General features: G+C 42.0%; 1 protein-coding gene across 2 annotated transcripts in view; it reads right to left on the bottom strand.

Annotated features, from left to right (window-relative positions):
• ANK3 (ankyrin 3) overlaps positions 1–15121 on the bottom strand; it is a 517804-nt gene that overhangs the window by 262624 nt on the left and 240059 nt on the right. The window contains exon 1 of one of the 2 annotated variants that reach the window (XM_075216345.1): positions 6885–7488. The exons of the other annotated variant lie outside the window; for it this stretch is intronic. Within the exon in view, the coding sequence (XP_075072446.1) occupies positions 6885–6998 (114 nt within the window). The 5' untranslated portion in view covers positions 6999–7488. Of the gene's footprint in view, positions 1–6884; positions 7489–15121 lie in introns of those variants that run through there. 2 annotated transcript variants of the gene reach the window in all.

Below are 15121 nucleotides of genomic sequence, written 5' to 3'. Positions count from 1 at the left end.
CTCTGGTGCCTAATACAGAGTCTATCCCATCCCATTAAGATAATGTGGGTGCAGCACAATCTGAATTATGGAGAAACTTCCAATGAGTTACAGATTTCTAGTGGTAAATGGGAGAATGTCTTTGGAAAATCAGACCTAAAACACAATCCACAACTCCAGCTCCCAATCCCCCTCTTCTCATCTTGACCATACAGTATTCCCAGCTCCCCCCCCCCCCTACACCCTCCTGCCACATACAGTTGCACAATTGGTACCCAACACCTTCCACCACATTACTTACTATTGTAATCTTCATTCCACAAGAGACATTATTTTCCCTAAGTTTGTAGTATGACCTTTGTGATGCCCATTGGCACAGTCCTCTCAGTGATCCATCTTTTGCTAAGAGGACCTGAGATTTCAGTGTATCTACTGCGTCCCAACATCATTACTTTATTCCAGCGGTATCAATGTCCAGTTACTAACTAGTGATTAGTGGACTCCGGGATAACAGACGAACAATTGCTAAGAACTGCTGGTAAAAAGTAGCAGACAACAGATTGTAATATTAGCTCAGAATTAAATATCTGAAAACAATGCCAGAACTATTTTGTCATTTATTCTGCATACGTAAGATAAGGATTCTATATCACTGGAACATATATATTTGTATTTGTAAAATATGCTGTATCCGTATGTCGATCGTTTCAAAGGGAAAACTTGTCTTCCTGTTAAATCAGTGTCAGCCTCTCACCAAATCCATGCTTTGAAGTTGACTTCAAAGAAATTGCAATTCAAAGTCAGTTTTGCCTGTAGTCCTGTTCTTCCTAACCCCTTGTGTCTCAGCACTCTATTTTCCACACAATTGCATCCCAACATCACAAACATACTTACACCCACGGTAACCCCTGGTTATAGCAAATGGTATCTTTCTTCATTTCTCATCTTACTAGCTTTCCGATATTAATAATGACTTTGCCATGTGCTGATACATACGTAGTCTATATTGTTTTGTAGTTTTTTTCTTTAACATGTACATGTGTAAATTGCAATTGCATGTCGTTAGCACTGAATTTCCATACTGACATCAAGTGGGATGATGGAATATATCAATATAGATTAGAATCAATAGGATTTTTTAAATAAGCATTTTTCTTGCACATAGATCAAATCCAGGAAAGGCTGCCGTGAGCACCCGTATTACTTCCCTACATCCTGTATAACCTGGGGAAGTCTTAACATCCTAGAAATCTTTCCAGTTTACAATGTAAAGGACAATTAAAGCTAAATTGCATCAGTAAAATAGCTACTAATAATATTCATAACGTAATATGTAACAATTCCCATATGGAACTTGAAACCTTTGCTGTGTAGTGAGTGAATATCATTGTTCTCTGCTATCACCCATTTTCTGCAAAGTACACTAATGGGCCTACTTATTAAACCGAGATAACCCATATCTCTGGCGAACACAGGTGTTGTCCCTGCAGATAGGGCTTCCCCCTATCTATAAAAGGGTCAGACCCCACTGGAGAAAAGATTTGCCACCATAGGCGGTGGGCCCCGATGCAGGGAAGCAGGGAGGATGGAACTGGGGCCCACAGCTCACTAGTTCCCCATACAGCGGGCCCCATTATCTCCATGGGCCCAGGATCACCACACCTGCTGCACCAATGGTAGTCCCACCACTCTTTGCCACGTCTCATTATCACTCAGCTGCCCCAGCAATATTATATTGGTAAATTGCACCGATAATTGATTTTCAATCACTGCAATAAGAAGCGATAGAGAATCAGCCTCATCACCACAGACTAATAAAAAGGCCCCTTAAGAGGTCACTTCATTGTCCTTCAGTGACATTATTGACATGAAGTCTGCTAGCTCTTTGGTAAAAGCCAACTTGTCTTTTGGGGTTAATGGACCTTCATTGCTGGAGTGTCAATCCCATCCTGCCAGGTGGTGTCCTCTAACATACATAGCTCCGTTATTATATATAATATATAATGTCACACATCTAAGTCTCTATCCAGGAACACTCTTTACTCCGACCCATCAGTAGCTACGAAGAAACACTTTTGCAGATTTGTCATTTGCAGTAAATGTATAATGTATTAGTTTATTATATCCACGTAATACTCAGTGTAAGACATGATGAACTTATTGGAACAAATAGGTGATAGTATATGTCTAGCTATATTAATACATTAGTCTGACACATATTTCCATCCATGAACAATAATACAACAAAGACCAGGGTGTTCAGAAATGGGAACAAAGGCCTTTGTTAGTAGCGCGGGTCCCCACACAGCGTCTATGCTGTAAAAATTACATATAAACATTTTATCTGCCGCACATAAATATCCGTCCTACTAGATTGTCAGCTAGAGGTTAATCTCTTTTGACCTAAGATTTCTATGCAGTAGAGGGAGCATCAGCTGCAGCATGTGTCCTATGAATACCCAGGAACAGGATCAATTCAGCAGTGTCAGAGAGTGCAAGCTCCTTTTATCTTCTTATTTCCATGTGACAATTGGATATGAAAAGAAGAATCTTAGCAAAGCTCATCAGGCAATAAGAACAGCTCAAGCATAAAGTAGAGCCCTATAAAAGGCATATTGACCAGTGGTGGATAACATCATATTTTTAAGGGCCACACAAGTGCCCTTGGTCCCACCAAGGGGCTGCACATAATATTTGCATTGAAGCGTCAGATCACACACATCATGAGATCAGATTACCGGCATGGATGACTAGCCAAGCTGGTAAGAAGACACCACCATGTAGTCATGGGCTATCCTGCTATATCGGCTGTGTGAATGCACTGTGCGCACTCAGTCACTATGACGTGGATCAATCAGGGACACATAGGATCTCTAGGCCATCAGTTGCCCATCACCAGTATAACCAGTTGTAAGGCTTATTTATAGAGACATCTTTACAATGGTTCTGAATGCCACAATGGACATGGCGTTCCATAGAGGCTGTATGGTGTACTGCTTGCCATAGGAGATTAAAGCGTTTTAAAGCATTGATGTCCTGTGTATTTACAGATTATGAACATATTTTTTAACAAAGTGCAAATGGGTGATGGAAGTAAAAGACACACCGAAATACTGACTAGCCCTCTTATAAATAACTAAAATACATCTGATGTACACCACAAGGGTTTCTTATATTGTCTTGTCATTTACCTGTAGACACAATTCATAGGCATCAAGCTAGTTTTACTCTACCATTTAATTTGCAAATATGGTTCAATACACAACTTTCTGACTTGTTTAACTGATGATCTGATTTTATTTACCTGATCCCCTTTCCCATATTTTCATCCATGCTTCTGTTTGGACGCAGCAGTGGTACTCCCTGGGGCCTGTGAACCTATGCACCCGACTAGGGTCAGTCCACACATTTCAATACTTAAATGGTTAACTTAGAAGCTACAGGAAGAGCTCAGCATAGACAGGGCCTAGCAGCAGCCCACCACAGGGACAGTAAATGCAGAAATGTGTATCACTGACGCTGTTAAGGCAACACATCAACACATTGCCCGGGCTGACCTATGGATTGCAGAACTGAATGGCCACATACTGAATGCACAGCTCCCAAAGATCAGGACACTATATTACACTTACTGTACTGACTATATGTTCAAAAAGCATGTGTTCTTATTCTCACAAGCATACACAAACATCTCAGCACAATACTGGATAGAAGTAAATTATAATTAAATGCAGCTTACCATGCACAGGTACAAATAATATACTGGATGTGTAACGATCTACATTTAGGAATTTAACAGAAACTATTGGGAGACAATGGAAGAAGTTACCCGTACATCTCTGTTCTTAGATACTGGATAGGTTTGAGAACATAGAAGCAGGAATCTCAGCTACTACTGATCATTATGACATCTGGAGGAAACAAGCCAGGTGACAAAGTGATCACCATTTCTTCCATTCAATGCTTTGCAATTGAGTTTCATTGAAACACTAATATGTGTGTAAGCTCCCTCCTGATCCCATCAGGTTCAATTATTATTTTTAAGCTGCCAGCGGAAACAGCTGTTACACTTATACCTAATATTGCCATTTTATAAGGTAAACACCCATATGCCCTTTACCTTAATCCACACCTGATCACTCACTTCGCCACATCCTTTATGACTTTTATATATATATATATATATATATATATATATATAAGTTCATATATACTGCAGGTGGGCCTGTAGCTACCCATCTCAAAAGTCTGCAGCAACAGTCAACAGTGAATGCAATGCCTCTGTAAGAAAGAATTAGGCTAGGCAGACTACCTTAAGGTAGGGCTTATTTGATTTACAGCAGGAAACAGAAATTGCTGACTTGTACATTACTGCAAACCACACCCATTGCTTTACACGATCATAAATGTTGGTTTAATGCCCTGTTATACATTATATAATCTTTGCACTTCTAATGCTCAGAACATCCAATCGATACGGTTCCTACACCATGCTTGTTGATGTACATCAGGCTCAGTTCAGGCTCTTTAGATTAACCATTATACCACTGCATCACTAATTGATGTATTATTTAATTTTTTTTGTGTGTGTCGGAAGATACATTATATACCACTTATATATGTAGTGGCACAAATGACTGATTTAGTAGAATAGGTGACCGTAACACTATAAATACTACAGTATGACAAGTGCTGGTGTCTTTTTTCAGTAAATATGGAGATCATTCAGCACATACATGAGGCTGGATATGGGCAGGTTGTATTTTATATTGTGCATTGTCTGTGGGCCTCATATATAATAACTGTATCCAGGCATGATTAAAGCTCTACTGGAAGGACAAAGACATTACATAACACAATATTCCCCTTTCAGTTCTCCTCTACATCTAGACTGAGGAGGTGGACTTATGGTAATAGTGAAATGCCTGAAGAATAGGAGCAGTCAGTGTAAAACTCAGCACACGGCCCTGAAGCCAGTTACTGCTACACTCACTCTCTTTTAAAGCTAGCAAATTGTTATGCGCCTGGACCACAAATGATTTAAAATATAAATAATATGGAGAACAAACTGAACAGTGACCATGCACTGCAGCTACAATGCTACAGAGATGGTGCTAATGTGAACATTGTACTTTTATTTTTAGCAGTTGCACAAAACCGCAAAATATATTAAAACTTTCCTAAGGAAGAAACGTTCGCTATAGTATTAACATTACAGTCAAACAAAAAATGCAACAGCGATCTATCAGGTGATTTGGCTGGTACTCAATACATTAGTTGGAGCTGTCCAAACTACAATTGCTGAAGCTGATACTTACTCTCTGTGCCTATTAATACATACACATTTTATGTTGTACGAGACACGTGTATGAATGTTTAGTAAGCCTTCTAGCATATTAGATTGTAATTACCAGGAGAAGCATTCAGTGGTAATCTAGGCTATCAATGGCACACATGCACAAATGAATCAGTACAGTATCTAGCAGTGTTTCTTTGAAATCCCAATGCTATATCAACTATTGTCTTATCCACAATATGCCATTTTCTGTCTGGTCAATAAACATCCAGACTATATGGAGAGATGCTCAGGACAATGAAAATACAATGAATGATCCACCACAATGATTAGCCAGGGATGCCTGGTCAAGTCACACAGCAATCCAGTCTTATGGCATTTAAATCTAATAATTAACGCAAACACGTTATGAACAGCATCCAAAAACAATGGCAGCATCCTATGTATGGAGAGATCACAAAAGTCAGCCCCTAAAGCCTCTTTGTTATGGCAATAATAAGGATAGCATATTGTTTCCTGTAAGGGATAATTGTCAACTAACAGTATATACAAAAGCAGTCTAAGCTTTATGTGCTACAACAGTGGGAAGCACATTTACTGCAGCACATCTACATGTCATTGAAGGAGCTCATGCATCAATGCTCTCAGTAAATTAGGATTATCTGTCCTTCAGGGAATATCACAAAGGATCATAAAAAAGAAGAGAAAAAAAAGCTATAGCAGAAGACTGCCCTGGTTAGTCCACTACTATGGCCTTTTGGTCAATATTTCTTAATTACATCTGATGAGAGTGAAACCGCTTCTGGGCCTTATCTACGAAATTGGAGGACAGAGGTCCCCACTGCCTGTATATACACAGTTCTCTGTGGGGACATGCATTTTAATTGCCCTTTGTCCCAGGATGTGACTGTGACACCAATAGACCAAAAATGAAAAGCAGGAGGAGAAAACGGCTGTGTCTTCTAAGCACTGACTGATGTGAATAATTTAGTAACAGTGTCAGAAAATATTTACGTCACACAGGTAAAAGTACCATTGTATTGTCATTAGGAACACTTTGGAATGAGGCCACAGTGGCGGAATAACAAAGCATATTAGATACACTGAGCGTATATACACTATATATATATATATACACACTATATATATATATATATATATATACACACACACACACACACACATACATATACTTAAATATATGCACATATATATGCGTGTATATACACACACACAGACACTAACACACATACATTAAATAATTATATATATCTTAGTGTGTCTGTATGTGCGTGTGTAGTGTACATGCACAAATACATACATAAAGCAGGAGAAATAAGCACTCTAACTTCAATATTTAAGGAAAGCCATTTTTGGACGGTACTGTAAAAGGAACATGGGTACCGTAGACCTAAGCCACTGAAGTGGGAAATTGATACTTGTAAATCCCATGAAGAAGACTGGCATGTGTGTAAAGGACACACACCTTCTGCATCATCACTGCAGTAGTCAATAACAGAGAAATGTGGATTTTGTTTTCACACCATGCTAAGCCTGCTCATGTGAAAGCAACATTCAGGCATCCATTTGTCATATGCAGAAATAATACCTTTTTCTTCCGATCCCTGGAGCGCTTCCTGTGCCTCCTTTTCTCTTTACTTTCTTCCTCTGCATTAATGTCCAGATCCCTGTTCTTCTTTAACTGGGATGCTGCATGAGCCATTGTGAGAGAGGATATCCCATGAAACAAGACTGTGCACCCTGATCTTTATGCACCTTCTATCCAGCTTCACAGTAAAGACTCCAACAAATGGAGAGACAGAGCAAAACGCCCAGTACGCAGGCTCAGGAGAGGAACCATGTAAATATCCAGTGCTCACATCTCTTCCTTTACCTTCCAGTACCTGAAGCGATCCCACTGCACAATGAGAGAGAGACGGCAGAAGCAGAGTGTGCTGGTTGACGGCTGTATCCCTCTGCCACCAGCTGGAAGTGCCTAAGTGATCCCAGTAAAGGGGGATTGCTCCTAATGATGCTTCTATGTAGAAAACCAGTCAAGTGGGGGCTGCACATGCAAAGATCCAGCATTAATAGCTGCTTCCCAATCCTGGCACTGGAGGCAGCTCAAACATGCACTTTATCATCACCAAAACATGTCCTTTACACCAGTCTCTGAACCTAAGGTGCAAGTGCAGCTTTCCACTGTGATATGTCTGCAGATGTAGATCACAAAATAATGGGAAAAAAAAAAAAAAGAATCATTTTGTGCCACAGCCCCTAAGCTGCATTATACAGAACACAATGTGAGAGGAGGCTTTTATTAACACTGTGTGTATTGCATGCTGCCTCTCTCCAGAATGACAACACGTTCATAGAGGGAGGTGGAAATAAAAGTGTTCTGTGTCTTAGAGGAATCCACACACACACACGCAACTCAACACTGCAGCAAAAAATAAAAATAAAAATGGCTCCGCTACTGTATGTAAAACAGAAATAGAATTCACAGGAGATTTACACAGACAACTGCAAATTATTTGTTCCTGTGCTGATCTTCACAGCCCTCCACCGATGCTTATGGATTAATGAGTTGCATTGAGGTCTCCTTCAATCACCTCAATATATATTTACCACCTGAGTCCTCGGCATCTGTAGCTTTTGAATATTCATCATGTGAATAAAAATAGCAGCACATTGGCCCCGCAGCAGCAGCAGCTATTAATGGAATGTACAAAGAACCAAATAAAAATTGTGCTACCGAATGTCAATAATTAAATAAAATGCTCAAAACATTTTAGCACTGAAGCAGTACAAGGATAATATGTTTGACTCTCAGTGATCACACAGCGGAAAGAGATTTGATTATTTCTGTTTTGAAAACAGAAATCTGCCCTAAAAAAAATATTTGATCCAACAGACACACGATGAGCGGAGCTTAGCCTATTCCACTTTTCATCAAGATTGGGTATACCATCATGATGTTGAGCCTGGTTAATCTGTGCTTGGTTTATCCAGATGTCTGTGTATACGTAACACTAGACCAGTAAACCTCCTAATATGCATGTAGCTGTAACTGGTTCATCCAAATAGTTTAATCCAGATGAAAAATTGATTTCACCAACTGTTAATGCACCAACTAGGTCACGCTGGGTAGGAAAACAAAAGTAACCACATGAAAATAAGTCAAATGATTGAATGCTGATCTGCTATAAATTAGTAAGAAAAATAGAGTGTGGCACTTTATAGAATATAATATGCCTAGTTGTAGAGCAAGGAAAATGTTTTTGAGCAGTTTGTTTTCAAGGTGATGTTTTAGTATTAGCTTGTACCCTTATGCAGATGTGTATGTGAAAAAATGTTAGATTGCTTTTTTTACATCTTGTTTTGTTGCACTGTTATTGTATCCGCTACTCACAATAACATGTATGCTGACATTAGACACCAAGTCCTGGACAAAGAGCAAAACACTGCTTAAAACAAGATCCGCTTATTCTCACAGGAGGAAACGGCTCTAACGTATTCATTATGTTACACCTCTTGAGCATTTCAAAACAGATGTGTACCAGATACAGGAGCTATGCCTATTAAACCCCTTGTAATACTTCTTCAGAATTTAATGTATTGACAGAGATTCATATTCAGACATAAGTCCATTTGCAAAAAAAAAAAAATACAGTTGTCAGCGCTTATCCTTTAAACTGCATATCTGTGTGTGTCTAGCAAAATGAAAACATGAGGTATTAGTTCATATTTTGATCAAAAGATTTAAGCCTGCATCCCACCGTCAAGAGCAACCTCATAAGTCCGTTTGCGTGCCGTAATTTTGCATGTAATAGTTCTATGTATGCTCCGAAACAGACCTTACGTCAGGTAACACAGTTCTATGCAACTCATGTCTGAACGCAAATAACACTGACGACTGCCTACGACTTGAAGGGTGGAATACGGGAGGGAAAGGGCGGAAGAACGAAGGCCATGTACAGTTAGGGCGTGCCGGGGGCGTTCCGGGACAGATGCGGTATTCATGTACATGGTCTCTCTAGTACGGTTTATTAGCTGTATCATTTGCACCAGCTCCAGGGCAGGTGTAAGTGCTGATAGTGATGACGGACATGGTATGGTGTTTATATTACCTACATACGTGTAGCTGTTAATACAGACCATAAAAATGCGTTGAATGTACAGTGCGCATTAACAACATCTTGATTTACACATTTAATGTAAAAAAAAATATTATTTTTAACAATCCATATTTTCATTAATGATTATACTGTTTAGAGTTGTCCATTTATTTTATAATATAATTTTTCTTTGTATGTGTCCTGATGTTACCTTATATTGCACACGTATGTGCATATACCGCAGTCTGCTCTGTCTAATAACATACGGCACCCAACACTCAGGCAGAGCGGACCTACACCCAGATTTAAATGGAATCTTGAGATCTGCTTGGAATGAATATAGTTGGTACTATGCTCAATTTTTGTGTTTTTTTTTTAAATCCAAGTGGAACACTGACTGCGCCCAAACATGAATCAGGCCCATAAAGTTTAAGAACTCACTCCACTGTCTTTTACCTGCATTATATAGAGTCAGTACATTTATCCAACACCAACTCCTCCTTCACTCTCTTGGGACCTACTTCCCACTTACGTCTGGAAACACAACCTCCACCAAGGAAGTGGCCTGTGTGAGGCTGCCCAAATGTAATTTTCCAAATAAGTGACAGGTGGCTAGGTCAGAGTGTTAGTAACTGAGCTATACGTATCTAACCCTCATACTTCCCTTCCGGGAGAAAGATAAGTGGTCATGGGCCGGGCTTGAGGATGCAATGAGCAGAACAAACCACATCATCACACCTCTGATCACTCAGGTGGCTGACCTTAATGACACAATTTGCACCTTTATTACACTTTACACAATCACTGGCCCACTTTGCAGGCCAGTGATTGGCCTTCATGGAGAATTGCCTTGTCCCCCGGGAGTTCAGGAAGTCTATCAATAATCTGGGAGTCTCCTGGACATTCCGGGAGTTGGCAACTTTGAATCAGCTGTAAACTTATTAGTAGATCTAATTCATTTGAAATAGGCATTCTACGTTGGACAAATTTAATTTATTCAACTGTTCGTACCCTCATGTGACTTTTAATAAAACAATGTTTATCTTTCTAGTGTCCTTTTGTGCTTTTCCACTATGTATTTATATAATTAGGGAGAGTTGTTTCTTTGTGTTGCCGTGGTTTACGTAAGTACAGATTGAGACATAAAGTAAACACTGTGGCCCCTCTATGTCCAGAGGCAATATACTAGATACACACCTGCCAACACTGACAAAAGTGAGACAGTCCTGATTCCTGGCACTCAGAGAAGGTTCAAGACCTTCCTAAAGATGAATATGGGTAGATATTGGGTGTGACCTATTATTATTGGGGGGTGTTATTATAAATTTATTTATATGACGCCAATTATAATACACAGTAAAGTGTACAGAGAGTAGTGACCATAGGAGCTTACATTCTAAATTCCCTACCACACATAGATACACTGGGGTCCATTTTTGTCAGGCGATATTTAACCAGTATGTTTTTTTTGGATTGTGGGACACAACCGGAGCACCCAGAGGAAACCGACGCAAATACATGTAGAACATACAAACTCCACATATATAGTGCCCTGAGTGGAATCAAAACCATGATCATTTGCAGAGAAGCTTCAGGTCAGACCACACTGCAAGGAGCACTATGATATTAGAGTACCAGTGAATTAAATCCGCCATGGGCCTTGGGTGGTCGGAAAGCCACAGGCCCCTAACCCATATAATATTTTGTTTCATATAATCCATGGAAACACTAATGAGGCCCCGATACAGCAACTTCTTGGTACTCCTTCCATAGTCTCTGAAAGGAAAGTGGCCACTCCAGTTTGGAGACTCCTCTTACTGTACGGACAGGAATGGGTCCCTAGGCAGTCCCTGGACCCGGTATTTTGTACCTGCTTCCCCCACCTCTTGGCACCCCTGTTCATACTCCATGTAATGGCAACAAACTGCAAGAAGAGCTTCTCAAGTTCTCTGGAATATACACACTCCAGGGCTCACTGTCTTACCAAGGTTATATTAAAATTTGTGAGACTGGATAATTTATCTTTGATCTTTGTTCTTCATTGTTACTGGGCTTGTTCTCTAGTTTAACAAATTTGATCATTTATGTTATTAACATTTTATTATATATTATCACACTATATAGAATTTGGAGGCAGGATTCAACTGTCCACTTGATCAGCCTTATTTGGCAGTGTGAGTTCTTATTCTTGGGACTAGATTAAGGTCTAAGCACAGTAGGGGTGGCCCATGCATCAATGTGGTGCAACTGAGGGCCAGGACAATTTAATTGTGGGCTAGTTAGGAGGTGGGGTTCTGTGTACTGTGGCTCCAGTTGGGAGGTGGGGGTCTGTGTACTGTGGCTCCAGTTGGGAGTCTGTGCACTGTGGCTCCAGTTGGGAGGTGGGGGTCTGTGCACTGTGGCTCCAGTTGGGAGGTGGGGGTCTGTGCACTGTGGCTCCAGTTGGGAGGTGGGGGTCTGTGCACTGTGGCTCCAGTTGGGAGGTGGGGGTCTGTGCACTGTGGCTCCAGTTGGGAAGTGGAGTTCTGTGCACTGTGGCTCCAGTTGGGAGGTGGGGGTCTGTGCAATGTGGCTCCAGTTGGGAGGTGGGGGTCTGTGCACTGTGGCTCCAGTTGGGAGGTGGAGTTCTGTGCACTGTGGCTCCAGTTGGGAGTCTGTGCACTGTGGCTCCAGTTGGGAGGTGGGGGTCTGTGCACTGTGGCTCCATTTGGGAGGTGGGGGTCTGTGCACTGTGGCTCCAGTTGGGAGGTGGGGGTCTGTGCACTGTGGCTCCAGTTGGGAGGTGGGGGTCTGTGTACTGTGGCTCCAGTTGGGAGTCTGTGCACTGTGGCTCCAGTTGGGAGGTGGGGGTCTGTGCACTGTGGCTCCAGTTGGGAGGTGGGGGTCTGTGCACTGTGGCTCCAGTTGGGAGGTGGGGGTCTGTGCACTGTGGCTCCAGTTGGGAGGTGGGGGTCTGTGCACTGTGGCTCCAGTTGGGAGGTGGGGGTCTGTGCACTGTGGCTCCAGTTGGGAGGTGGGGGTCTGTGCACTGTAGCTCCAGTTGGGAGGTGGGAGTCTGTGCACTGTGGCTCCAGTTGGGAGGTGGGGGTCTGTGCACTGTGGCTCCAGTTGGGAGGTGGAGGTCTGTGCACTGTGGCTCCAGTTGGGAGGTGGGGGTCTGTGCACTGTGGCTCCAGTTGGGAAGTGGAGTTCTGTGCACTGTGGCTCCAGTTGGGAGGTGGGAGTCTGTGAACTGTGGCTCCAGTTGGGAGGTGGGAGTCTGTGCACTGTGGCTCCAGTTGGGAGGTGGAGGTCTGTGCACTGTGGCTCCAGTTGGGAGGTGGAGTTCTGTGCACTGTGGCTCCAGTTGGGAGGTGGAGGTCTGTGCACTGTGGCTCCAGTTGGGAGGTGGGGGTCTGTGCACTGTGGCTCCAGTTGGGAGGTGGAGTTCTGTGCACTGTGGCTCCAGTTGGGAGGTGGGGGTCTGTGCACTGTGGCTCCAGTTGGGAGGTGGGGGTCTGTGCAGTTGGCTGCTGAGACATTGGGGTACAGTGTGGGAAATAGTCAACATACTTGCCAATATTCTTAATGGAAAATTGGTTTAAATTAGGCCACAAACATGCTGCCATTTACGCAAACCGCTCCTAATTTGGCAGAAGCCACCCCCATTGTCGGTGAGACCATGCTCCCTTTGCATTAAAAAATAGCATTAATAACAGGTGGTATAGACTTTTCATCTGTGTAAAGATGTATGAAATTGCGGCATTCTTCACCAGATATTTTTGTCTACACTATATCATCATCTTTTAACTAGGATGAACATTATATTTGCAGATAAGAAGCAGTGAGAACAGTTTTCTATAATTGTTTGTTTAATTTTAAACTTCTCATGTCAGTAAGAGGTCATGGGAGTGTGGCCAACTGCCTTGTGGAGCCTAAGACACCAGCGCTATGTATCTTTACAATTCAAAAAAATAAAACCAGTTGTACAAAATAAAAAAAAGAAAAAGAAAAAAAGAAGTAACCAGTATAACAACTCCCCCATTCCCAATCAGGGCCGGATTAACCATAGGGCTAACTGGGCTACAGCCCAGGGGCCTCGGGCATCCAGGGGGCCCTTGAAAGTGCTCAACAGCAGTATTGATCAGTCGTGGGAAGGGCGCCCCCGGCGCGATCAGTGCTGCTGAACACTTTCACTGCGTTCCTTCCCCGGCGCGCTGTAGTCTCCTTACTGAGGAGATCTCGTGAGTCTCACTCTCACGAGATCTCCTCAGTAAAGAGCGTACAGCGCGCCAGGGAAGGAGGAGTAGGAGATAAGTGCCGGGGGGGGGAGATGGGCTTGGCTCACCGGGAAGGGGTGCCCTCACGGGGAAATGGAGGCCCCCTTAGCCCAGCATGGGGGGGTGGGGAGGGGCAAGAAGCATCCGCACCAGGGCCCGAGATTACTCTGGGCCAGTGTTTCTCCAACCCAGTCCTCAGGACCCCTAACAGTGCAGATTTTCCAGGTAACATGGGAAATAATTATACCACCTATGGATCTGTTACAATGTGTCAGTCAGTAATGAATACACTTGTGCTAAAACAAGGAGATATGGGGCAGCATGGAGGCTTAGTGGTTAGCACTTCTGCCTCACAGCGCTGGGGTCATGCGTTTGTTTCCCGACCATGACCTTATCAGTTTGTATGTTCTCCCTATGTTTGCGTGGGTTTCCTCCAGGTGCTCCGGTTTCCTCCCACACTAAAATATACTAGTAGGTTAATTGGCTGGTATTAAATTGACCTTTGTCTCTCTGTGTCTAGGGAATTTAGACTGTAAGCTCCAATGGGGCAGGGACTGATGTGAGTGAATTCTCTGTACAGCTCTGCGGAATTAGTGGTGCTATATAAATAAATGGTGATGACGATATGGAAAACATGCATTGTTAGGGGTCCTGAGGACCAGGTTTAAGGATGACTGCACAAAACGACCCTGTGTATAGGAAGCTTTATTTTATTTAAATTTGTATTGAGAGTTTTAGGACTTAAGTGAGAATGTTCCTTCCTCAGAGAACCAGGACTAAACATCAGAGCGAGTGTCATGATAACCTTGGGCAAATGATTTTATCTTCTGTCAAGAGAAGCCATAAAGTTACCATTTATTAAACGCTCTACAGAGCAGGGACTCATTGTTCCTGAAAATGACGAATACAGCTCACAATTTCAGACATCACTCTGGCTTTTCCACCCAATATATGATATGACAGCAGATAGCATTTACTGTATTTACCAGCCTAATACAGTTGATTGTTTTCTAAATACAGACCAACTGTTGTGAAGGAGTGTGAGCTTCAAGGTAATCATTAAACACAATTAAAAAAAAAAAATCTTATTGGTTTTGATCGGATTTGGTAGAAAAACAGAGGAATGATGACCCCCCCATTGTCACGTGCGGAAGGTCATTATTTAATCTGAAAGTGCAGATGCCCAAACAGAACAGGATGATCCCTGTATCGTGGCAGTTTGGTGATGATCACAATCGCTTATTTATAAAGCAGCAGAGATTCTGCAGCGCCCGACATTAGGCAGTTCAGATACATAAATATAACATAATAAATAACATAAAAAATACATGAATACACAAATAATAACAAATACACATAAGTGTAATAGCAAATACAGTAAAACATAATGGTCATGTATGAAAGGCTGAATAATTTGGCAAAGTGTGTGTGTGGGCTTCATTATCATCATTATCAGCTATTTATATAGT

Source organism: Mixophyes fleayi, chromosome 6 (genome assembly GCF_038048845.1).
Source record: "Mixophyes fleayi isolate aMixFle1 chromosome 6, aMixFle1.hap1, whole genome shotgun sequence".
NCBI lineage: Eukaryota > Metazoa > Chordata > Amphibia > Anura > Limnodynastidae > Mixophyes > Mixophyes fleayi.
Note: the sequence above shows the minus strand (reverse complement) of the source record. Positions and strands in the feature narration are given on the sequence as shown.